General features: G+C 42.9%; 1 protein-coding gene across 3 annotated transcripts in view; it reads right to left on the reverse strand.

The window, feature by feature from the left end:
- Positions 1-26,601, reverse strand: part of XPNPEP1 (X-prolyl aminopeptidase 1) — a 58,305-nt gene extending 31,704 nt beyond the window's left edge. The window contains exons 1-3 of one of the 3 annotated variants that reach the window (XM_032281561.1): positions 26,461-26,601; positions 18,267-18,355; positions 10,776-10,900 (exon numbers count right to left, since the gene is read on the reverse strand). In XM_032281561.1, coding sequence (XP_032137452.1) covers positions 10,776-10,900; positions 18,267-18,355; positions 26,461-26,492 — 246 coding nt within the window. In that variant the 5' untranslated portion in view covers positions 26,493-26,601. Of the gene's footprint in view, positions 1-1,111; positions 1,225-10,775; positions 10,901-18,266; positions 18,356-26,460 lie in introns of those variants that run through there. The other 2 variants (XM_032281562.1, XM_032281563.1) reach the window with 2 other exon arrangements.
- Positions 26,602-27,595: the final 994 nt, after the last annotated feature.

The following is a 27,595-nucleotide window of genomic DNA, read 5'->3' on the forward strand; positions in this document are numbered from 1 at the left end:
GAAACTAATACATTATCTAATGGGGAAAAAATCAAAAGGGATTATAAATGGGGTTTCAAACTCAAATACCTCAGGGTACAGGACAAAGGATGTCTTTTCTAAAGACAGCAGCTCTTACTCAGCTCTGATGACTGAAATGCAGCCCACGTGTTGCCAACCTTCAGTATTTCAGAACAAGCTAGAAATATACGTTCATGAGAAAGCACCCAATTTTTAAATGTTGGTATCTAATTCCAACAATATAAACAATACGTAGCCAAATAAAGCATCTGTAAACTAAAAAAAAAAAAAAGCCACAGTCATCTCTGAAAAATCTGGTTCAGGAATCCCCCTCTTCCATGAAGCTGCCTGACCCACTTCAGCTTTCAGAGTCTCCCACAGCTCTGAATTTTAGACCATCCACGTTGGCACTTATCCATACCCTGCCTTGGGTAATGCTGACAAATAATGTTAGCTAAGATTATTTAGTCTGTATTGTTTATTATTGTCTCAACATCTACTAGTTGCCAATAACTGCTTCATTTTCTCTTATTCTAATCCTCACAGCAGCTCTGGAAGGTATCCTCCCTCGCCAATCTACAAATGAAAAAAATGAAGCTTAGAGAAATAACTAACATCCCCAAGGTGACACCACAGTAAATGGCAGAATCAAGATCTGAACTAGGTCTAACTTTTTTTTTTTTCAGATGGAGTCTCCCTTTGTTGCCTGGGCTGGAATACAGTGGTATAATCTCAGCTCACTACAACCTCCACCTCCCAGGTTCACGTGATTCTCGTGCCTCAGCAACCCAAGTAGCTAGGAACACAGGTGCCCACCACCACACCCGCACACCCAGCTAATTTTTGTATTTTTAGTAGAGACAGGGTTTTGCCATGTTGGCCAGGCTGGTCTAGAACTCCTGACCTCAAGTGATTCACCCTCCTCGGCCTCCCAAAGTGTGGGATTATAAACATGAGCCACTGTGCCCGGCCTCAGGTCTGACTTTTAAAAGCCCATACCTTTGCAAGCTGCCAAGCAACTTCTAATTTTTTACAGAAGTGTACATCTAGTCTCACAATTAGATTGTAAATTCTGAGGGAACAAGGAATACGAGGTATATGCTGCACTTACCACTACCTTCATCAGCCACATAACAGACATCTCCTAGAACCAGGAGTCAGACCTCTGTTGAAGCCTGGTTCCCCGTTTACTAGCTGGGTAAACCTGGGACTCAACTTCCTCATCTGTAAAATGGGGATGAAAATAATGCCCACTTTGAAGGGTTGAGGTGAGACATAAAGCAATTAGTGCATGCTGAACATCTGATGAACTGCAGCACTTATTGCTATGCACTGCACTGAGCTTGGCTCTATAGCAAACATAAGAAACTATCTTCTCGAAGTAGACAATCAGCAATACTAATAATATAGACAGATATTCCATGAAACAGTAACACTAATAAACAGCCATATAAACTATGCTGAGTATGCAGTATGGTATTTGCTATAGTTTAAAGGATGCTAAGATGTGTCTTAGATCCATCAGAATCAAAGGTTTGACTGGGCCACAAGGATAGGTGAAGGGAGCAGGAAAACAGTCCAGAGAGAGGGAAAGGTGTGACAAGACCCAGGAGCAAGAAGCTAGAGGCCTGCCACGAGACAGAGAGCCTATTAGCCTAATGGCAGGAGCAGGAAGTTCAAGGGAGCAGCTGCAGAGATTTCTGTAAAAGCCGTCCAAAGACAGATAGTCAGACCTTAAACATCACACTAAGAGGCTGAACTTTATCCTGCAAGTTCTAGAGAGACACTCAAAGTTAAGAGCGGGTGGGGACATGACCAGAGCTGGGTTTGAAGACGAGGGATCTACATGGCTGGTCACAGGCAGATGGAACTTGGCAAGTAAGGCTGACAACTGATGCCAAGATAAGCACAATTAAAGTTACTAGAGTCCACACTAGGGTGACATCCTTTCCCCTCCCTTACCCTCTTCTCCCATCAGCCATGAGCCTGGCACGGTGCCTCAAACATACAAGGTTCTCAAGAAAATGAAACTGAATGAATAAATGGCCATCTGTCCACAGGAAGTACCAAAGGTCAGACTGTGAATGGAGATGTCGGCTCCTCGTTTCCAAATATAAGTCTTCGACATTTTTTTCTCTTTCCCAAATGAAACCAAGTCAGGGTATGTGGGAGAAACTGATAGCCGTCCAAAGATTCGTGCTCCTTCCTCAGTGTATAAGAGTCACTGGAAAGTAGCTGCCCAGCCAAGACTTCATTCCCGGGCCTTCTTACATTGGGGTGAGATCACATGACTGATTCTCATCAATGACATGTGGGTGAGAGGTGATGCCTGGGTCAGGGCTCTTACAAATGAGTATGCCCTGTCCATATTCTTTCCCCTTACCAACTAAAATGGTGGCACTATGGGACGAAAAAAGCCTGGATCCCTGAATCACTTTCCCTCAAGGTAGAGGGAGGTCCCCCACCAACCAGGAACACCCAGTCTATACTGCTATGTGAAATAAAAAATGAGGCTTTACAATACCAGGCCACTGAAACTTCGAGATGTGTTACCACAGCTAGCGTTATTGCAACACAACAGATAAAAATTCACTGTGGGATAAAAATCACTAACCACACTCCAAGAGAAAACCTGTTTATGAAATACAAAAGAAAATAAAACAGGAAGCTGACTCCAAGAGAATGGAGTAGGGTCCAAAGAGTTTAGGAAAATCTGATTCATGTCTTCCAGGAGAAGGAACCATAAACAACGTCAAAGATTCACATTGACAGAGTCAGTCCCTGACAAAGCATCACCCTTTGACTAAGCCAAGCCTAATAACATAATATGGGGTCTTAAGACAGGGAGGATTAGGAATTAACGATTTCTAAAAGGCAGGGCTGGCAGGGCTCTGACTCCAACCAATGATTTTCCTAGTTTGAGGCAAGTGGTGCCCAGAAATCCCAATGTTTGACTTAGATGTCACATGAAAGTACCCAGATTACCAGAGAGAACAGACAACTCCTTGCTGCAAAAATCTTCCAGGCCCAAGCTCATTAATACTACAACCTTAATACCACAGCCCTTGTTCCAAGTTTAAAAAGAAGACACCCTTAGAATTGCAGAGGACAGAGAGAAGCAGACCACTAGAGTGCCAAGTCCTTGCGTAATTATGCATTTGAGGTACCTTGCCTCTCTAGCAAGGAACAGTGTGTGGGTGTGTATATTTGTGTTTCGGAAAGCACACAAAGGACAGATTTCAAGATTCCCCTTCATTTCTCCAACACTCCCCCCTCCCACCCGTAGGAGAAACTCCAACAACCCAGAATTGACCCTGAAATGAAACAATTTAGAAACAAGAGCCACAGGGAACAGCAGCCTCTATTACCGAGGAGGCTACCGAGGCAGGTCACACATGAAGCCAGCCCTTCCTTCTTATTCTCACAATCACAACAAGGATCCAGAGTCCCACTTAACAGAGTCACCCCAACTTTATCTCTCTTCTCCACAGAAACTAAAACAAGGAACCCATTTCTTTCTGTTGATGGCACCATAAACACTCTCCGGCTTCAAACCGTCCCAATCCCCTCTGCCACCTGCCTGTGAGGTCCACATTTAATCCAGGCTCTACTACTCTCCAAATCCTACCCCTCCTCTCCGCTTCTAAGGCCAGTACCCAAGTCTAGGCCCTCTTTACCCCAACTCTTTGAGCTCCTGCAGTGGCCTGACAGGTTTCTCAATTTCCAGAGTCTCCTTTCTTCAATCCACACTAAACACTGCTCCTTCTGATCATGTCACTCTAAATCCTGATTCTGGGAATCAAGGACAATCATGACCACTCAGGGGTAACTCATGGATTGTCCTAACCAGGTCCCTATTTTCCTTTCTCCTTTAAGCTTATCGTCGTCATGCATGTTCCCTTAATTCCACAGATTTCCATGGTATTTCCTGTATTTCTCTATTTCCATCCATCCAAATTCTACCTGCTGTTATTCCAATTTAAATCCTACTTCCTCCACGAAGACTTCCTTGATCTTGCCAGCTTAAAATACTGACCCCTATGAATTCAGTTCACACTTTAAGTAAACTTGTACTGTCCATGATAGTTGCCACCAGCCACATGTGTCTACTAAGCACTGGTAATGTGGCTAATGTGACTCAGAAACAGAATACTTAATTTTATTTCACTTCAATAAATTGAAATATACATTTAAAAACTGATATTTGGCCAGGCATTGTGGCTCACACCCGTTCCCAGCGCTTAAGGAGGCCAAGGTGAGCAGATCACCTGAGGTCAGAAGTTTGAGACCAGCCTGACCAACATGGAAAAATCCCGTCTCGACTAAAAATGCAAAATTAGCCAGGCATGGTGGCACATGTCTGTAATCCTAGCTACTCAGGAGGCTGAGCGAGGAGAATTGCTTGAACCTGGGAGGCGGAGATTGCAGTGAGCTGAGATGGTGCCATTGTACTCCAGCATGGGCAACACGGGTGAAACTCCATCTCAAAAAAAACTGATATTCAAGATTCAGTTACTGGAAAACTTTTAAGTATGTTTAGAACAACTTGGGTCTGTGAGTCTACCTTTTCAACTGTTACCTTTATAAAATTTAAACACAGATCAAATATTTCCAATGAAAATTTCACATTCAAATTGCAAAGTTTTGTAAAATAGCATATTTGAAATCTCAGCATAAAAAGGAATATAAAGTATCTTCTTAGTAATTTTTATACTGATGATGTGCTAAAATAATATTCTGGATATGCTGGATTAATAAAATGTTATTAAAATTAATTTCACTGCTCTTTTAAAGTGGCTACGTGATTACATACATACCTCACAGATTTCTACCAGACAGTGCTAATGAGGTCCTTTCCAATGACACTTACCAGTTTCTTTTTGCGTCTGCATTTATGACTGTGGCTTATCTATTCTCTTTTTCTGAGACGAAGTCTTGCTCTGACGCCTGGCTGGAGTGTAGCGGTGCAATCTCAGCTCACTGCAGCCTCTGCCCCCTGCGTTCAACCAATTCTCCTGCCTCAGCCTCCCGAGTAGCTGGGAATACAGGTGCGTGCCACCATGCCCAGCTAATTTTTCTATTTTTAGTAGAGATGTGGTTTCACTACATTGGCCAGGATGGTCTCGAGCTCTTGAACTCGTTATCTGCCCTCCTCAGCCTCCCAAAGTGCTGGGATTATAAGCATGAGCCACCGCACCCAGCTGGCTTACGTATTCTTTAATCTCTTCAAAGGCAATCTATTCATCTCTACAACAGTAATAATAACAACATAGCGGCAGCTAATATTATGAGGCTTTTCAGATGGCATCAAGCATTCAAGCTTCAAGCATTCAGGTGGTTCAAGCATTCACATCTACAGTATGAACTCATTTCATTCTAATAGGCCACAAGGTACATATTGTCACAATCTCCTTTTTGCAAATGCAGAAAATGAGATCCAGAAAGTTTAACTGACACTTCAGAATTTTATGTAACTTGCCTGAAGTCAAGCAACTAGTAAGTGGCATATCTAGCATCTGAACCCAGAGAAGTTCTAGAGCTCATACTCTTACTTATACGCTAACTACCTGCCCTCTGCATTTTCCCCAGGACTTAGCCCTGAGCAGCATTCAGAAAACATGCAAACAAACAAAAGACAACTTCCCCACATATGTAGGAGAGACAGCTAAGCTACAGCAATAGAAATGACAGTTAAGATTATAAAAGAAAAAGTGGAGAGGTGTGATGAAGATGGAAGGACAGCAAGAGTGCAAAAATGAGACCGGGCGCGGTGGCTCAAGCCTGTAATCCCAGCACTGTGGGAGGCCGAGGCGGGTGGATCACGAGGTCAAGAGATCGAGACCATCCTGGTCAATATGGTGAAACCCCGCCTCTACTAAAAAATACAAAAAATTAGCTGGGCATGGTGGCGCGTGCCTGTAATCCCAGCGACTCAGGAGGCTGGGGCAGGAGAATTGCCTGAACCCGGGAGGCGGAGGTTGCGGTGAGCTGAGATCGCGCCATTGCACTCCAGCCTGGGTAACAAGAGCGAAACTCCGTCTCAAAAAAAAGAAAAAAAAAGAGTGCAAAAATGTAAGTCTATGAAGTCTAAACAGTGACTTCTGCAATAAGAGCTAACACCGAGCAAGCTTGACACATTTTCTGTTTTCAGGATGTTACTAGAAAACACATATGTCTGGGATTAGAGCCTCAGTTTCTTTATGGAGGGAAGAGCCATCCAATTCCAATATTGCAGGACCATTAGCAGGAGATAAATAGCAGAGGAAAAGCCTGGAACATCTCCTGAGGCTTGGATGGCCTCACTGCCACTCCCAAAAGGAATTGCTTGGGATGTACTCGGCCATACCTACTGTCAAAGATAGAACACTTTTAAGTATCAGTCCGGTATCCAAATACCAGTTTTATCATGACCAAAAAAAAAAAAAAAAAAAAAAAAATCTGGCAAAGGAACAGAACACAGGACCAAGAACATCAAGATAAACTTGACTTAGCTACAAGATGTCAATGTCTCCTACTAATAAACACACAAACACACAGATAATATCCTAACTCCAGGCAAAAGAAAACTGAAACTGAAATACAAAGACTACAAAGCTTCCCACACACCCTTAACCAGAAACGTTCAACTTTTAATTCAAGAAACATTAGCAGGTCAAATCTTTCTGTACACTGAAGCCCACAAATAGCAAGGCTATTAGGAGTCTTCAGCTGCAGCTCCATAACAGCCTGTGAGAACCCTTTCAGAGGAGAGCCCTAATTTCAGACAACTGTGCCAGGGGACTTATAGAACTACCCAAACCAACTGCTACATAATCATAATGTGCTCCAGTTGCAGGAATCACCATCTGCTCAACACTGATAGGGAGAGTGCAGTCAAATCGGCCTAGGGCAACTGTCCAATGCCTAAAGGCCAGGAAATTAAAAATGCCACTGGTGAATCCAGCAGAGAATCCGTGTGACATGAAGCCCACGTCCAAAGGCTGAGGCCTAGGACCAACAGGAAACAAGGAAGAGCTCATCAGAGGGGCCCAAAGAAAAGAAAAAACAAAATTCCTTAAAGACAAGGCAATGGTCTCCCTTCTTAAATGGGGGAGTGCCCAGCTTCTCTGCTACCTACGACTCCTAGCATAACTCAGGACCAAATCACGGTGGCCAGCCCACTTCCTCATCCAGTCCTTGGAAGATGACAGTTTATTTCGTTTGAAGTTGGTCAATCTTTTTTCGTTTATTTGTTTGTTTGTTGAGACAGGGTCTTGCTCTGTCGCCTACACTGGAGTGCAATGGTGCGGTCTCAGCTCCCCCCTGCGACCTCTGCCTCCCAGGGTTAGGCAACCACCATAGCCTCCCGAGTAGCCAGGACTACAGACGTGAGCCACCACTAATTTTTGCATTTTTTGATAGAGATGGGGTTTCACCATGTTGACCAGACTGATCTCAAACTCCTGACATCAGGTGATCCGCCCGCCTCAGCCTCCCACACTGCTGGAATTACAGGCGTAAGCCACCGTGCCCGGCCTGAAGTTGGTCAATCTTATTTGTCTATTCTAATGAATGCAGATGAATGGAAGGATTTCATTACCAAAGCCAACCCTAAATCTCACCAGTCTATCCTCACCTTCCCACTGCCTACTAAATCTAACAGTTACGTACCCAGCCTCATGGCGTCCTCACATGCCACCACCCTGCTTCCAGCTTGATATTCTACTTTTCCTATATTTTGCCAGGCTGAACAGCCAATGAGCTGGTGCCTGAATGTACCTCTCACTCTCACCCCTCCCTTCATCTATCTCCACATACAAGACCCAACATCATTTGAAAAGTGCTATCATAGAAACAACATATAAAGGTATTCCATGGAACACTAGATTCTCCCACCCCACCCTGAAATAACTGGGAAAATTCCATGGACATTTAAGTCCGAAACTCCTTACAGGTACAGAGTGCACATCAGCATATTAAAGGCTCTGAGAAGTCCTGTAGTTATGAAACTCATAGGGACCAAGGACTTGAATAGACATTTTCTCCAAAGAAAGTATAGAAATGGGGCCAAAAAGCATATGAAAAGATACTCAACATCACTAATCATCAGGTAATGCAAATCAAATCCACAGTGAGCCATCACCTCACAACAAAACAAAAAAATTAAAAGTATTGGTGCGGAAGTGGAAGAACTGGTACCCTGTGCACTATTGGTGGGAATGCAAAATAGTACAGGTGCTGCAGAAAACAGTATGGAAGGTCCCCAAAAAATTAAAAATAGAAGGATCATATGATCTGACAATCTCACTTGTGGGCATATATCCAAAAGAATGGAAAACAGGATCTCAAAAAGATATTTGCAAAACTGCATTCATTACAACATTACTCACAATAGCCAAGAGGTGGAAAAAACTGAAATGACCATCCACAGATGAACAGGTTTTAAAAAAAATGGCCTCTAAATAAAATGGAATATTATTCAGCCTTATAAAAGAAAGAAATCCTGTCATATGTTACAACATGGATGAATCTTGGACACTATGCTGTGATATAAGCGTGTCACAATACTGCATGATTCTAATTACACAAGTTATCTAAAGCAGGCAAGCTCTTAGAGAAAGTAGGATAGTGGTTGCCAGGGATAGGAGGGGAGGAGAGAGACTGGGAGGGGCTGTTTAATGGACATACAGTTTCAGTTTTACGAGATGAAAAAGTTCTAGAGATCTGTTGCGCAACAATATGCATATATAGTTAACGCTACAGTATTGTACATTTTTAAATGATTCAGATGATAAATGTCATATTATGCATTTTTTACCATAATAATAAAACCACTGTTCAGCTCGTTTCACTATTTTCTCAAATAGCAAATATTGTTTTTGTAGACCATCTTATAAGACACAACAGGAATGCTGCAGAACACAGTTTGGGGAATGCTATTCTAAACGTCAAAGTATCCTAAACTTTATGCCGTTGCCTCAAATAGCCGATCCCTTTGCTTATTCATTTCAGCCCTTCATTTGCTCCTAAGTCCTGGAAATCCATGTCTCCAGGCAGAGATCTAATCTTGAGGTTGTTCCCCGGTTAATACAGGCCTGACATTGTCGCAAACATGTAGACTAGGACCTTTGGGAAGGAGGAAGTCAGCCAGCCAAAATGGACATCTTTCGGGATCTTTATTCAACTTACAAAAATACCCTCATCTACCACCCTCTCCAACATGGTGGACTGGTGGCCCCCCATTACCCTCATTACTCATGTCTGTACCACATGACATCACATACACACACACACACACACGCACACACAGAGAGTAACCAGGACCAAGCAGAACTAAGTTGCTACATATGCCAATTAACTTCTGACGCCGGACTTTGAATTTGGGGGATTAAAGTTCTAGCTCAATCTGGTATCTTGAAAGTAAGAAAGGAAAAGATATAAATGTAGGTGTTGCCAGGTTTATATGACCCTCCCAGTTGGCTGAAAAAGAGAAACTGATATGCAGCAAGACCTGAAAACCCTCCTGTCCCAGTTCTTCATGAGGGCCTGCTGCATTCCTGCCCTCAGGTTCCACAAGACACCCTATCTGAGGCCCTGACATGCATAATTCTGAAAGCACCATTCATAATCTGGAGCTGTGCCAATGTGGTGGCTCTGCCTCTGAATCCTTATAAAGTATTTTTATTGCTCAAGGTATCTTGAGGCAGTTTCTGTTACCTGCAACTGAAGAATCCTATAACAACAGCTTTATTTTCCACTATTGCTTTTTACTTCCCTGGGCTCTTGCCAGGGAAACTTACCTCATTGTTTCTGAAAAGCACGCAAAGCTTCCCTGTTTCTTTGCCTTTGCTGCTATTAATACTTTTACCTAGAACCTCTCTCCTCCTCCCCCGCCCCATCCCATTTACCCAAACTTCACCCATCCTTCAAGGTCAAATTCAAATGCCTCCCCTATGCCATGAAGCTCTTCATCATCGTCCCCTCTCGCCCTCAAACTTCCACAGCCTCTGTCCAGATTTTCTTGATTGCACTTACCACATTCTACCTTACAATAGAGGTATGTGCATAGACATCTAAACTCTATTGTTAAGCTGTATGCTTCTTAAAACCAGGAACAATTTTCATCTCTGTATCATGTCTAATACCAACATAGTTAGGGCCTTACACATAAGCAAAGGCTGGGGAAACTATACTTATAGATAATTCTATGGAAGAATACCACTTTTATATTATTCCATCTCTCACTAAACCATAACCCCAGTGACAGCAGACATTCAATATTAAGTTCATCTTTGAACCCTACAATACCATAACCACAGTGTAAGCACTCAAATACTTGCTGACTCAATGACCTCACAGTGGATACTAGAATCCTTTCACCCTACTGCCTGTCAACCCTATCACATGAGGTCTCTGCCTCTCCAAATCCAACTCTCCTGGATTGGGCAAAAGAGAGGCAGGGCAAACAATTCTGCTAGGGACAAGGTGTGGAAGAGGAGATGTGGAGTATGCCAGCAACAGAAAGGTCCAGAATTTCTGTCCCTAAATTGGCCCACTAATTCTTCCACAGTTTACTGAAAGCTGACTAAGTCACTGGAATCAAGGAAGCCAGGGCCAATCCACAAGCATTCAGTGAGACCTATTGAACACAGATTCCCCACAGCAAGCCCTAGATGACATGCCTGGTTATAGGTTGACAATTAGAATCCTACAAACACATTAGGGCTGGGGAAAAAAAGATTGAAAAGAAAGGAGAGGCTGAAGAGTTCCATCACCAGTCCATTTCCATGCAGTACCTGATGAGCATCTCCCGACGGGATGATGTAGGCTTGGATAGGTTCAGTCACATACTCAGAGTTCCTCATGGCTTGTCTCAGCTGCCGAAGCAGCTCTGAAGTCACCTTTGGAGGCATTCCACTGTCTGCAACAACAGGAGAGCTTATTTCAAAACCAGCCTGCCCCCTGCAATTCAATGTCCAGTTCAAAGTGGGCCACAGAGAAGTGCCTTCCACGTTCTGCCCCACTCCCAGTTAGGTCTTCAACCTGACCACCCCACCACCAGACCAAGACCAAAGCTGCCAGAAACAGTAATGGTCACAGTTCTTAAATACTACCTCCAAATAGCCATTGTGGCCAGAAAAGTTTAGCTATTAACCATTTTCAGATTAACTGGTTTCCTCTTTTACTTCTAGAACTTTATTCAAGAATAGGAGATAAACAAGTACACAGAAATTTAAGTGTCTTTGTTCATAGTAGAAAAAAATAGGCGAGGTATATGATCAGTTAAACTATAATACATACAACAGTATACTGTATACTCATTAAAAATTACACAGACGTAGAAAAGAATTACATAGTTGATTTGGAAAAATGCCTAGACAACACTTGTGGGTGATCAAAAACAGAAGACAAAAAAAAAAAAAACCACATATAGATTGTTCTTATATTTTTAAGTTGTGTATGTATATATGCAGAGGGAAGTTTCTAGAAGGACAGTCACCCAAACGTTAACATTGGTTACCTTTGGGTAAGTAAACTTGGAGTAATTGCTTTCTTCTTATATTTTTCTGCTTTTTAAATGTGACTGCTTTAAAAGAAGTATGTTTTATAAACCTTTTGTTAAATAGCCAATTACAGATTTAGAGAAGAAAGTTCAGTGCACTAGGAGTCAAAAGTCTTGTCTTCTGGTGAATACCTAATATCAACCAGCTGTGCAAGGGAGAAGGGGACAAGGGCCTCAATGCTCTGTGTTCTCCTCTTTAAAGTATAGAAAGTGGATGAGACACAAGGTTTCCAAACTAAGCCCCAAGAAGTCCCAAGGCTTCAGGGCAGTCTATCATTTAAATAAAACCAGAGCTGGAATCACCAGCTTTAGAAAATACAAATTAGGGACATAAATATAAAACTAATTAAAATGAAATGTTAAGGATGTTAACTGTGGTCACACTAGACATTCTTAAACTTATTCCAACTATATCTATAGACAGGGATAGTCTCATACACTCACTAGGAAGCACAGATGATGCAAGCTCTCTTAACCATTTTAGCTGGTTCTTTGTTGAGAAAACACCTTTTCTCAACTAATACTGATATTAGTTAATGTTCTGATAAATATCATAACTGTCATCCAAAGTCCACATAACAAAACAACTTCAGAAGGAGCCAATTATGGAATCGTGATCATACATATTTCACCATATCCCACATACTGGCACAAAATTATACTATTAGAATTCAAAGTACAATAATGAGTTTTTCCAACTCATTTTTCATAGACCTTTTTTGTTATTATTATTATACTTTAAGTTCTGGGGTACATGTGCAGAATGTGCAGGTTTGTTACATAGGTATACACGTGCCATGGTGGTATTCTGCACCCAACAACCCGTCATCTGTATTAGGTATTTCTCCTAATGCTATGCTTCCCCTAGCCCCCCAACCCTTCAACAGGCCCCAGTGTGTGATGTTCCCCTCCCTGTGTCCATGTGCTCTCATTGTTCAACTTCCACTTATGAGTGAGAGCATGTGGTTTTGGGTTTTCTGTTCTTGTGTCAGTTTGCTGAGAATGATGGTTTCCAGCTTCATCCATGTCCCTGCAAAGGATATGAACACATCCTTTTTTATGGCCGCATAGTATTCCATGGTGTATATGTGCAACATTTACTTTATCCAGTCTATCACTGATGGGCATTTGGGTTGGTTTCAAGTCTTTGCTATCGTGAATAGTGCTACAATAAACATACATGTATACATGTCTTTAAAGTAGAATGATTTATAATCCTTTGGGTATATACCCAGTAATGGGATTCCTGGGTCAAATGGTATTTCTGGTTCTAGATCCTTGAGGAATCACCACACTGTCTTCCACAATGGTTGCACTAATCTATACTCTCACCAACAGTATAAAAGTGTCCCTATTTCTCCACATCCTCTTCAGCATTTGTTATTTCCTGACTTTTTAATGATGGCCATTATAAATGGTATGAGATGGTATCTCATTGTGGTTTTGATTTGCATTTCTCTAATCACCAGTAATGATGAACTTTTTTTCATATGTTTGTTAGCTGCATAAATGTCTTCTTTTGAGAACTGTCTGTTCATATCCTTCACCCACTTTTTGATGGGGTTGTTTTTTTCTTGTAAATTTGTTTAAGTTCTTTGTAGATTATGGATATTAGCCTTTTGGCAGAGGGACAGATTGCAAAAATGTTCTCCCATTCTATAGGTTGGCTGTTCACTCAGATGATAGTTTCTTTGGCTGTGTAGAAAGCTCTGTAGCTTAATTAGAGCCCATTTGTCAATTTTGGCTTTTGTTGCCATTGCTTTTGGTGTTTTAGTCATGAAGTCTTTGCCCATGCCTGTGTCCTGAATGGTATTGCCTAGGTTTTCTTCTAGGGTTAATAGACTTTATTTTTTAGAGCAGTTACATGTTCACAGCAAAACTGAGCAGAAAATACAGAGTTCCCATATAGCTTCAGCCCCAACATGCACATAGTCCCCTGCCACTATCTGCATCCCCCACCAGAGTAGTACATTTGTTAAAATGCATGAACTTACATTAATACATCATCATCACCCTAAGTCCATAGCTTACTCCTGAGTTCATTTGTGGTATCATACATTCTATGGGTTTTGACAAACATATAATGGCATGTATCCCGCATTATAGCATCACACAGAGTACTTCCAGTGCCCTAAAAATTCTCTATGCACAGGCAGCCTATTCATTCGTTCTTCTCCTTCTCCTCTAACCCCTGACAATAACTGAGCTTTTCTACTGTCTCCATGGTTTTGCCTTTTCTAAAATGTCATATAGTTAGATACAATATGTAGCCTTTCCAGATTGACTTCTTTCACTTAAGAATATGTATTTAAGGTTCCGCCATGTCTTTTTATTGCTTGATAGCTCATTTCCTGAGCCCTGAATAACAGTCCATTATCTGGATGCACCACTTATCCAGTCACCTCCTGAGGGGCATCTTGGTTGTTTCCAGGTTCTGGTAATTACGAATAAAGCTGCTATAAACATTTGTGTGCAGGTTTTGAGTAGACGTACGATTTCATCTCATTCGGTGTTTTTGGCGTTTTGGAGTTTGCCAACTCATTTTTTAACAAATAAAAATATTTTGCTTAATCAAAAACATTGTAACGTACAATTCTATAAGTAATGCAGAGTTAAATCAAGGCAATTACATGAGGTGATCTTCAAGGACTGACATCCTGACTTGTTGTAGCTTAAACCCTGCTGGGCATAGATCCTTTTTTGGATCTTTTTCTTTAACATACTCATTTGCTTCTACCTCTTCATCATCACCAGCACCTTAGGCTTCTATGCCTCCGTTGCTATGGTAATCTCCAATAGAATCCCCTATGGGATACCATACTGATCTTGAGATAGAAAAAGTGCCCCACTTATCATCTGCAGCAAGGCCAACTTCAACAGCAGGTCTTAGGGCTTAATCTCAGGAGTCTCAGAAGAGAGAAGTATTCAAAGGAAGAGTCGATGGAAACTGTCCTAGTCATAATTCAAGCATATCCATGTTCCTTGCATTACAGCTGCTTCTGAATATTGCTCAGAGGGACACTCTTTCCCCCGTGCCCCCCAGGGGAGACAGGGTCTTGCTACATTGTCCAGGCTGGACTCCTGGACTCAAGCAATCCTCCTACCTCAGCCTCCCAAGTAGGTGGAACTACAGGTATACAATGCCGCATCCAGCTATCCTTTCTTTTGTCTAATCTACTGGGCCTATAATTTCTCACCTATCAGAGAAAGGGATCAGAAGTATGTAGTCTGATCCAAATTTATAGGTCAACACCTCCATTGGGGGTTCAAAATAAAGTCTATTGTGATCTCACAAGCTTGCCAGCATCAAAAAATTTTACTCTGATTATCTTTCAGGAACTTCAGAATAGATTTATCATGTTTTCAAACCATATTTCTGAGCAAGTTATCATTCTTTAAAAGAGCCAAGCAAAAATGAAGGTTTCTTTATTTAAAAGCAGTACTTCAACAATGGCTGCACATTAGAACTGTCTGGGGAACATCTGACTTAACTGGTCTGGAGTAGAGCCTTGGCTTCAGGAATTTCAAAATGCAAATATATGTTAAGAGTTCAATATACTTTCTTTCAAGATCACTTATTTCCTTATAGAATCTGCCTTCTAGGCCGGGCGCGGTGGCTCCAGCCTGTAATCCCAGCACTTTGGGAGGCCGAGGCGGGTGGATCACGAGGTCAAGAGATCGAGACCATCCTGGTCAACATGGTGAAACCCCATCTCTACTAAAAATACAAAAAAAATTAGCTGGGCATGGTGGTGCGTGCCTGTAATCCCAGCTACTCAGGAGGCTGAGACAGGAGAATTGCCTGAACCCAGGAGGCGGAGGTTGCGGTGAGCCGAGATCGCGCCATTGCACTCCAGCCTGGGTAACATGAGTGAAACTCCATCTCAAAAAAAAAAAAGAATCTGCCTTCTATTTAGGGACATCCTGACTTAAGGATTTTGGTGGCACTGACTGGCTATTTAGTGCTAATTGTAGTATCAATATCATCCGTCACTAACTCCATCAATAAAGTCAACACAGCCAATGATGAGCACAAAATCTTCAATTGCAAACTAAAAACCAACAAAGACAAAGTGGATCTGGTCAAAAACATCCTCTGCTTCCTGGTCATCACCACCAGCATCACATCATCACATTTCCCCTCGTGACTGGCATGTTAGACCCCCACAGCATCATCAGCCTCATCAGTGTCACTCTATTAAAGTTGAGTTGTGACTCTCCCCTCCACAATGCTACCTGCCCCCCTCGACATTCAACACTTTCCCTCTTCCTACTTCCTCATTCTTCAGGCCCATCACATTTGGTTCATGCTCTGGGTGAAATGCAGCCACTTCTTTATCATCACTATCAGACATGATGAAAGAAGTCCCAATACTATAACTAATAGTTAGGATGTGGTAAGGGGCAGTGGCAGCAACAGTGGAGGTGAAGAAGGCAGCAATGGGCAATGGCTGAGGCAGTGAGGCAACCACCAGTGAAGTGAATACAGGGGGCCCTGGTGGCTGAGGCAGCTGTAGCCACAAGGACAACAGGTAATGAAAGTAATTGAATGGGTGAGCAGCTGGAGCTAAGGACAGAACAAAATTGGTGCATTATATAAGTCCCAGCCATAGAGATGGCACTGGTTGAAAAGGCAGCCAAGACGGAGGAAGTGAAAGTTGCAGCTGATGACCCTCATAATTTTTATAAGGAGTAAATGAGTTACTATACGTACAGCACTTAGAAACAGTACCTGGCACATAACAAACGTAAATGTTTAATGTTATCAGAGTTAAACATTCAAGTAACCATAAATGCAATATGATAAATGGTGTAACAGGTGTGTATGCCACTTCTCCTAAAGGCAGGGATGATGTCACCTCTGTATCCATCTATCTATACCTAACATATACATATGCTCATTGAAAGATGGCTAAATGAAAGTCACAACATTCTGTCTATGATCTTTTCAGACTCAATAAATAGTAATGAATCCTCAGTGAAAAAAGAAAGGTACGCTCTTGCAAGGTGCCGTATTATGACATCTGCTCATTCCACATCCTGTGACTTTTCAGAAATGTTAGAAACAGCCAAGAGCTAAGCAAAGTGTGCAGAGAAGTGGGAAACCAAGAGCAACAGGCCTACTCCACAATGAAACATTAGCCCATACACTGGCAGGTATTTTCAAACTCTGCCTTACAAAGAATGACTCACTTAAAAGTCTTACACATATAGGTCTGCTTTTAGAAATAAGTTCCCAAATCTTCAGCCTTTATCACAAACAAGATTTTTCACTGATTGTACATGAAAAGCACACCATACTTACCTCACTGGTGGCCAGGCAAATTAAACATGATAACGTGTGTGAAAGCACCATGCACAGCATCTAATACACTGCAGGAGCTCAAGAAATATTTGAATCTGGATCTGAAGCACCAGCTGGAATTCCTACATGTCTTGTTACAAGAATGGAAGAGGCCACTTTACTCCAGTTTCAGCATCTTAACACATGCACAGATGCTCTTCCAGCATCAATAGTTTTAGAGGTAGTGGTTTGTTTCTCTGTTGCACAGCTGAGGGAGGCTAAGGGCTTTACATACATCAGTGACTAATTCTCACAATAATCCTCCAAGGGAGGTTTCACTATTCTCATTTTACACATAAAGGAACAGGAGTTAAAAGAAGTGAAGTACTTGCCCAAGTCAGCTGGATCATCAGGAACCAGGACTGAAGGCCTATGCAATTCCCAAGTCCATGCTCTATTACACCATGTTATCTGGGGGACATAATAGAGGCTTAAAGTGTTCTAAGACCAACAGAAGCAAAACAAGTGAGCTCCAGTTTCCAGCTGGGATCTACAACCTCAGGCAACTGAAGCTCCCTAACCTCTATTTCCTCATATATTACAAAAAGAAAAAGAAGTTATCTTCCAACTTTAAATTTGATGATTCCATCACTTTTTTTCTTTCTTTACTTCCTCTTTTTCCTCCTTCCTCTGCTACCTCCTACTATGGACCAAAATGTGTTGGATAAATCTATATTTTTTAAAGAAAAGGATCTAAAACTGCATACAATTATAGCATTGATGTTCCAAATAGAGATTAGATAGGCATGGTTTCTTACAAGAAATCAATTTTTCAGTCAGATAGAAAAAAAAAAAGTGGCTCTCCTGAGTAGTTGGTAGAACAATACTGGCTTACACAGAACAGAAATACAGTTAATACACCACTTTTCAGAATTCAGGTTTCTGGTAACCCATCAGACAATTAACCAGTTCTGGGGAGAAGGGATAGTCCAGAAACATTTCCCAAAAGACTTTCCTAAGTGCACACTCAATTTATAAAGCACAATAATATATTATAAACTTTTCTCATTTTGCAATTTTATGATCAAAGTTGAAAGTTAATTTATACGGTAATCAGTAATGGACTGTATTAATGAAATAGAGAACATTTTCAATAATAACCTGTCTCCTCCTCCACCACCACCACCATCCCTACAAAAATGGAAAATGAAAAAACAAAAAAGCTGTAATTCTTTAACTTACTACCTTAAAAAAATGGTAAATATACCAACCACCCAGAAAGCCAAAAAAACAAAATGATTTTTAATTTCCAGATACTCACCCCCGAGTCATGATCTATTACTAATTCCTTACCCTCTTCTTCTCATGCAACCTGGGGTGTGGGTGGAGATCTCAAATCCTTTTCAGATAGTCCATCTAATTTCCAGACAAAATTATTACCTGTTTCCACACCTGTGTCTCCTGAGTGTGTCACCTCGTTAGGTTCAATTATTCTTAAATTTCTCAGCTGAAAATCCTGGTGGTTCGCCCTTAAGGAGAGAAAGAACAGGAAGTTGCAGACTTTGACCACAATAAACGTAGCAAGGCTCAGTCACAGAGGGCATCACTTAACTCAGCAGTTCTCTTACATGAGTCAGAAGAACTCACACCCCCATATCAGTGGCAGAATAAATAAAAGTCTGATGTAAAACTTGCAGGTGTAAAACATCACCATTGCAGGTAAACTTTCTCAGCTCTAGCTTCCAGTTCATAAATCCTCTTCAGCTATGTCTAACTTCCAGTTTAACTAGACTAAGAAGATTTATTTTCAATGATTATGTTTTTTTCCTCATACAAGTTCTAGTTGATTCTTTTTCATATCTCCCTGTTCTTTCTTTATGGTGTCCTGTTGTTTCACTCTGAAAAAATGCCTTCTCTTCACAACTTTATCATTTTAGGCCCTTATTCTATAATTTCTCCCATACTTTCCAATAGATCTTGGGAGAGTAACCCTCAATGTTTGCTGAGTCTGCTGCCCCTCCTTCTTGGTGGTTCATTCCTTCTGTACTTTGTGATCTTTTATTAAGAGCTTATCTTCAATAGAGGCTATTTATCTTTAAGAATGTGATGTGTCCTGGTTTGTACAAGCAGTTCTGTTATTGTTTGCTTCTAAGACTTTCACATTAATTTCTTAGCTGGAAGATTTGCACACAAACTTCTTGTTCCCATATCGGGATAGTCTAATGCCCTGGACACCAGGCATGGAGGTCTCTACCTGCATCTGATAACTTTCGCAGGCTCAGGTTACTAGTATACCATTCAGGTGTTAAGTTCCCTCTAAATTTTTGGCACTGGAAGATTTCTCTTTCTTTCAAGTTCATTCAGTCAACAAATATTTATTGAAAAATATTCCATAATCCAGGCCCTATTCTGGGCACAACAGTGAACAAAATAGAGAAGATCTGTGACTTTAACAAATTTACAAGGGGCAAGGCAGGAAGACTGGGGAGAGGACAAGGAAGAGAAGGCAACAGACACAAAACAAGTACACAGTATGTCAGTTAATAAGAACGCATTTTGTGAAAAAGAGTAAAGCAGAGCAAGGAGAAGAAAACATCAAGAAGGTAAGGGGAAGGATGATTTCATATGAGGTAGCCAGGGACAGCCTCTCTGGTAACAGACAACATTTTAGCACAGACTTAAAAAGAGTGAGGAAGCAAGCCATGTGAACGGCTAGGGGAACAACATTCCAAAAAAAGAATAGCAAGTGCAAAGGCCCTGAGGCAGGCGTATGACTAGTGTACCTGAGGAAAAGCAAGAAGGCCAGTGCAGTGTGTTTGTATCAGGGGATGGGGAGGTAAGTGGTTTACAGACAAGGTCATAGAGGCACTAGGGGGCCTATTGTGGGTCATAGAAAAGGCTTTGAATTTTACTCAGCTATGAACTCTAAGTTAATTAAGTTATAATTTAACTTACATGTTAAATTATACATGTTGGTAAAGACAGAGAGGGCCCCATTAGCTCAGTCTACCACCATGGCAAGAACCAGGTAACTAGACAGCTTTACCAATGACTGTAGATCTGGTTTCATATGGCTGTGACTTTAGTTTTACTGGACAGAATGAGAAGTTCTTACCTAGGGCAAACATATTATTCTTTCAGAAAGAAGTAAGGCATCCCAATATGTCTTCTAAATATAAATACAAATATCCTCAACAAACTACTAGCTAACTGAATCCAGAACAATATAAAACAGACCATACACCATCATTGCCAAGTGGGATTTATCCCAGAAATACAAGGTTGGCTTAATATATGAAAAATCAATTACTGTAATAGCCCCTATCAACAGAATGAAGAACAAAATCTACAAGATCTTCTCAACAAATGCAGAAAAAGCATGACAAAATCCAATGCCCCTTCAAGATAAAAGTACTCAGCAAACTAGAAGAAAAATTCCTCATCCTGACAAAGGGTATTATAAAACCTACAGCTAACATCATTTTTAATACTGAAAGACTGAATGCTTTCCCCTATGATCAGGAATAATACAGGGATGTCTACTCTTGGCACTTCTATTCAACAGTGTACCAGAAGTTCCATCTAGGGCAAGTAGGTAAGAAAATGAAACAAAAGGCATCCGTATTAGAAAAGAAGATGTAAAACTATCTCTATTTGCAAATGACATAATCTTGAAAATAGAAAAGCCTAAAGAATCCACAAACAAAATGAGAACCAATAACTGAGTTCATCAAGAATGCAGGATACAAAAACGAATATTTAAAGAAATCAATTTGACTTCTATATCCTTGTAATGAACAACCCAAAACTGAAATTAAGAAAAGTCCATTTACAGTAACATCAAAAACAAAAAATACTTAGAAATAAATTTAACAAAAGAAGTACAAAATGTACACCATTAAAAACAAAAAAGACTGCTGAAAGTAACTGAAGAAGACCTAAATAAATGAAAGCTATTCCATGGTCACGTATTGGAAAGTTTACTACTGGTAAGATGGCAGTACTTCCCAAATTGATCTGTGGACTCAATGTATTCCCTGCCAAAATTCCAGCTAGCTCGTAGGCTGAAATTGACAAGCAGATTCTAAAATTCACATGGAAACACAAGGGACCCAGAATAGCCAAAGCAATCTTGAAAAAGAACAAAATCTTGAAAAGAACTCTCCCTTCCCAATTTCAAACCTAAATACAAAACTATAGTAATCAAGACAGTGTGGTACTAGCATAAGAATGGACTTACAAGTGAGTAAAACAGAATTAAGAGTCCAGAAATAAACCCTCACATTTACTGTCAACTGATTTTTGAGAAGGATGCCAAGACCATTCAATGGGGAAGGAATAGTCTCCTCAACAAATGGTGCCAGGACAACTAAATATCCACATGCAAAATAATAAAGTTTCCAACATAGCAAAACTCCATTTATACAAAAAATACAAAAATTAGCCAGGCATAGCGGCATGCACTGGTACTCCCAGCTACTCTGGAGGCTGAGGTGGGCTGGATCACTTGAGCCCTGGAGGTCGAGGCTGCAGTGAACCATAATAGCACCGCTGCACTCCAGCTTAGGTTACAGAGCAAGACACTGTCTCAAAAAAAAAAAGGGTATGAGGGGGAGGGCAGGCACAATGGCTCACATCTATAATCCCAGCACTTTGGGAGACTGAGGTGGGCAGATTGCCTGAGTCCACGGGTTCAAGACAAGCCTCGGCACCATGGCAAAACCCATCTCTACAAAAAATACAAAAATGAGCCAGGTTTGATGGTGCACACCTATGGTCCCAGCTACTTAGGAGGCTGAGGTGGGCTGAGGTGGGAGGATCACTTAAGCCAGAGAGGTCAAGGCAGCAGGGAGCTGTAATTGCCCCGCTACAGTCTAGCCTTGGTGACACAGAGAGACCCTGTCTCAAAAAAAAGAAAAATGAAGTTTAACCCACCTCATATGATATACAATGGATCACAGGCATGAATCTAGGAGCTAAACTATAAAACTCTTAAAGCAAAAACATAAGTCTGCCTGACATTGGATTAGGCAATGACTTAAGACACTAATCAAAAAGCATAGCAACAAAAGAAAAAAGAGATACACTGGACTTCATCAGAATTTAAAACGTTTGTTTCAAAGGATAACATCAAGAAAATGTATGACAGCCCAAAGAATGGGAGAAAATATCTGCAAATCTGTTGAGTCTAGTATCCAGAATATATAAAGAATTATTGGCCGGGCGCGGTGGCTCAAGCCTGTATTCCCAGCACTGTGGGAGGCCGAGGCGGGTGAATCACGAGGTCAAGAAATCGAGACCATCCTGGTCAACATGGTGAAACCCCATCTCTACTAAAAATACAAAAAATTAGCTCGGCATGGTGGCACGTGCCTGTAATCCCAGCGACTCAGGAGGCTGGGGCAGGAGAATTGCCTGAACCCAGGAGGCGGAGGTTGCGGTGAGCTGAGATCGTGCCATTGCACTCCAGCCTGGGCAACAAGAGCGAAACTCCGTCTCAAAAAAAAAAAAAAGAATTATTACAACTCAATAAAAAGACATATATCCCAATTTTAAAATGGACTAAGGATCTGAATAGACATTTCTTCAGCAAAAGTACATAAATGACCAAGAAGTACATGAAAAGATACTCAACATCATTAGTCATTAGAGAAATGCAAATCAATGGCCGGGCACAGTGGCTCATGTCTGTAATCCCAGCACTTTGGGAGGCCAAGGTGGGCAAATCACGAGGTCAGGAGTTCGAGACCAGCCTGACCAACATGGTAAAATCCCATCTCTACTAAAAATACAAAAATAAGCCAGGCGTGGTGGCAGGCACCTGTAATCCCAGCTACTCGGGAGACTAAGGCAGGAGAATCGCTTGAAGCTGGGAGGCAGAGGTTGCGGTTAGCTGAGAGTGTGCCATTGCACTCCAGCCTGTGTGACAGAGCGAGACTCAGCGTCAAAAAAAGAGAGACATGCAAATTAAAACCACAGTGAGATACCACTTCACACCCAGTAGGAAGGTTATAATAAAGAAGACTGACAACAGGGTGAGGGTATGGAAAAATTAGTATTCTCAAACGTTCCTGGTAAGAATGTAAAATGGTATAATGGCTTTGGAAAACAATTCCTACGTATATAATAAAGAAAACTGAAAATATATATACATTCTTATAAAAAGTTGTATGCAAATATACATAGCTGCATTATCTGTAACAGCCAAAATGTGGGAACAACTCAAATGCCCAACTGTTGAATGGATTAATAAGTCTCTATCCATACAATGGAATGTTATTTGACAATAAAAAGAAATCAACACCTATGACATAGATGAACCTTGAAAACATGCTAAGGGAAAAATGCCTGATGCAAAAGACCACATAGTATATGACTCTATTCACACAAAATGTCCAGAATAGGCAAATCTATAAAGACAGGAAGTAGACATGCAGTGTTAGCCAAGGGCTAACTTAGCCAAGGGCTGAGGTGAGACTGAGAAAAATGAGGAGTGACGGATTATGGGTAACCAGATTTCTTTTGGGATGAAGAAAATGTCCTAAAATGATTGTGGTGATAGTTGTACAACTCTGTGACTATACTAATAACTTGAATTGTACATTTTAACAGATAGATGAATTGTATGTAAGTGAACTGTATCTCAATAAAGCTGTTATAAGTCTTATAACAACTCTTTCTTGGATAAGGATACAAGTCACATTCCCACCCAATTTCCCATTACTTCATATGTAAGTTTTGAAGATGGTAAGTAACTGATCCCAATGACTGGTTCAGACACATGACTACAGAGGTGGAAGGTTATCTTTTTTTTTAGAAACATGGTCTTGCTGTATCACTTAGGCTGGAGTGCAATGGCACCATGGGAGCTTACTGCAGCCTCAAACTCCTAAGCTCAAGCAATCTCCCAAGGACCTAGGACTACAATCATGTGCCATCACACCCACCTGATTTTTTTTTTTTTTTAATTTTCTGAAGAGACAGGATCTCACCACATTGCCCAAGCTGGTCTCAAACTCCTGGCCTCAAGTGATCCTCCCACCTCAGCCTCCCAAAGTGCTGGGGTTACAGGTATGAGCCACTATGCCCAGCCATGGTTATCCTGGGGTAAACCTATTCATTCATTTTACAGAAGAAAAAATAAGGATAACTTACCATAGGCCATATAACCCAGTAGATGCAAAGCCAAGACCAGAAACCAGGTCTGACAGGCAAGCTAAAACTCTATGTGAGCATCAACACCTCCACCTCTCTGTCAGGATCACAGGAGCCACGAAGCAGCTTAAACACTACAGCTGTTCCGCTCTTGTCATATCCTGGTTTCTGTAGAGTCCAAGGTCTACCCACCCTTCACTTATTTATAAGGACAGATACAATTCTTAAATTCTCTGTCAAAGCACAATTATCATTAAATGTTAGAGCTAGAAGAATATACCTCAGGGACTACCCAACTCAATTCCCTCCTCTAGACCAGGAAACCTAGAAACAAAGATCAAATGACTAGCTGAAGGCCTCACAACTAGCTGCTGACAGAGCTGGAACCACAGTTCAGGCCTCCCAACTTCCAGATCAGTACTCCTACCCTTTCCAGGACTTCTTCAATCTACACCTTCTCAACTTCATGGTGAGCCACCAGATGGGTAAGGGGCAATAAGATGGTTATGGCAGCACTAGAAAAGGCCTTCTCCCTCTCTTTTTCAAAGAAATCCTGGCAGTGTTCTGAATACCTCACCACCCCCACCCCTCCTCCCCCCAATCCCCACAACCCCCAGTCCATGGGAATCACACATGTGTAGTGTTCGGCATGGGGCAAAATACAGAATGGGATGCTCAATCACACCTAGTGGGATGAGACAAGAGTAAACTGCAACAAGCCCTAAGGTTGGGAAGTAAGCAACCCAGATGCTTTGGATTCTTTGGCTACCCAGAATCCATCCCTCTATTTGATGAGAACCTTGGTTTTCCTTTTGAAACTGTGCCCTCTCCATTTCAGCCCAAGGGGTTCAAAGGAGTCTTATCCACACACCCATCAGGATCTGGAACCCAGGGTTGGTCAATCCCTCCCTCTGGCCATAATGACTGGTTCACAGATGAACAGGAGAATTAAGTCAGCCCAGTGAGAATCAGATCAGGGACTTCTGCTCCATTAGGACGGAGGACTCAACTTCTCTGCTGGGGCTGTCATACCTGCCATAAGGAGACAGTCAGCCTGAGAACAAAGCTGATACTGAATAAATCAGAGTCAAGTGATGCAAAAGAGAAGCCAAGTCTGAAGACAATGTTGGTGGTGCTCCTGGATTCAGACACTAGAAGCCAGCTCAACCCCATTTTACCTAAGCCAATTTGAGTTGTTTCCATTACCTAAACTGAAAGAAATGCTCACTTTTACAATGGATGGCACTCAAATTCTACCAGTAAGGGAGGTACCTGTGGAAAGTGGCCTCCCCTCTCTCAGCCTTCCACTGGACTTTCCTTTGAGGTAAAAAGACTCTACCAGCTGGGATGGAAAAGACTCTTCTGCTCCTAAAAGGCTGTGATTCTGTAAATCTAGCACAGATCACCCTGACCCGCGAAGGCCACCCAGGGCCTACAGCCTAACTCATCATTACCTACTTGCCTGATCCATTTCCAGCACTTCCCTTACAGAAAGCTCTTTCCAGATGAAAGTTCCTCACCCCTCCCCACATACTTCCACAGGGTGGGTCTGCTTTTCTGCTTACCCCTAACAAGCTGTGGCAAGGGCAAGTCCGGGTCAAGTTGGGTTTGGGACCCACCTACTTACAAACACAAGCATGAGCCATGGTCTGTGTTCAGCAAGAAAGCCTGGCCATGCTGCAAAGTGTGTGCATTTATGTCTCAAGTGGATAGCTGGTGGGTGACCCTTTGGGGATGGCCAGGGAGTCTGGTCTGTGGCCTCTATGAACTCTGAACACCTCTCTCCATCTCCCACTTTGTCAGAGGCTCTAATAAGTATACCCTGGTTGTGAAAGAAGAATAAACTAAAACATGTTTAACTTGAGGCCAGGAAATTATCCTTCTCACCTTCTGGTGCCGAAGAAGGGCCCAGGGCACGCTACTGGGGGGATTTTCCTGGAGGTTATACCAAAATATTCCCTGACACAGGCTCTGAAACCGTTTGGGTGGGGAGAGGCCCGCAACCGTCTTTGTGGAAGTGACAGATCAGTAGAGAGAATTTCAGGTGTCGGCATTGTGGAGATTGTAACTTGAGGTTTAGATTCCTGGGAAACAGAGGGGAGGACAGGGGCTCGCCCACCTCCCCGGGCAAGAGGAGGGGCCAGCTTCCTCCAACAGCCGGGCCTTCCCGCGGGCCAGTGGCGGTGACGGCCACCGCCCCCTCGGGCCGAGCGGAGCAGTTCCACGGCACACGCGTCCAGGGACCGGGCTCGGGCCGCCCCTGTGCCCACCAACCCGCCAGAAACGAACCGGATCTCGCTCGGCTTCATGGCCCCCTCCCCCTGCTCCCGCTCGGGGGCTCCGGCGAGCGGGGCCCTTGCCAGACTGCCTGGCCCGGCTCCTCACCCGCGGGTCCCTGCCCGCCGGGGTGCCACAAGCGCGGCCGCGCAGTAGGAGCGGCACGCTGCCCGGACGCCGGCTCCCGGCGGAGCGCCCTCACCTTACTCGCGGTGGCTTTCTGGAGGCTGCCATTCGGCGGTGACGTGCCCCAGCCCACGTCAGGGCAGCGCAGACCAGCTGATCACCCGCGGAAGGGCCGGCGCGAGGGAAGCGCGAGAGCGGGCGGGCGCGCGCTGGTAGGCCACGCCCCCTCCGGTGGCGTACGCTGGCGCCGCGGCCCCGCCCACCCCGGGCCCCGCCCACCTGCCTGGAGCTGGAGTTCGCGGACCCGGCGCTTGCCGCCCAGAGCGGGGCCTGCTCTTCAATGCCGGTCCGCTTCGCCTCTCTCTGCAGCAAGCAGGGAAGAGGCACAGTGCTGCCGAGCGTCTTCACTTTTGTTCATTTTTCTCGCCATTTCCCCAAGAGGAAAAAGAGCTTTGCCGAATAAAGGGGCTACTGTCCCAGGAATTTTCCAGCCTAGTTTAGGAGGGCTGAGAGGAGAGGGACGTGGCCGGGCTCTGGAAGAACCACGATAGGGTCTTCAAGGCTTTGGAACAGGGTCTCAAGCTTTAGAAATGTTCCCAAAAGTATGTCCCCAGACAGCTTCAAAATCCAGCTACCTGCTCCACTTGGATAGTAAATAGGCCCTTCAAACTTAATGTCCAAACGGAACTCCTGGAACTCCCAATGCACCGAAGCAAAACAAAAACGTTCTCCACCAGTCTTCTTTGCCATCTCAATCAATGGCTACTCCATTCTTAAGGGGCAAAAGTTTAGGAACCCTCCCTGCCCCTTCTCTTTCACAACCCACATCTAATCAGCCAGAAAATCTTGTTGGCCCTGCCTCCAAAATAGATCCCTAATCTGACAGTGTCACACTCCCCCACCTGCCACCCTCTGGGGTGCATCACTAGCACCCCACCCGTGTGGTTACAGCGGCCCCCAGCTCTCCCGCAACACCTCGCCCCTGCACAGTGGAGCCTGAACACAGCCGCCAGACCAGTCCTTTGAAGCCTGAGACCGGGTCACTTCTCTACTCAGCACTTTCCACTGATTCCTGGTTTCACTCAGGATGAAAGCTCTGTTTGATCTGCCCCCAACCACAGTTCCTCCTGTTCTCACCTTGCTCACTCTTCTCTAGCTAAACCCGGCTTCCTGACTATCCTTGAAAAAGCGAGGCACACTCATGCCCTCCG

This window comes from Sapajus apella, unplaced genomic scaffold (genome assembly GCF_009761245.1).
Source record: "Sapajus apella isolate SASKATOON/1434 unplaced genomic scaffold, GSC_monkey_1.0 scaffold13, whole genome shotgun sequence".
Taxonomy (NCBI): Eukaryota; Metazoa; Chordata; class Mammalia; order Primates; family Cebidae; genus Sapajus; species Sapajus apella.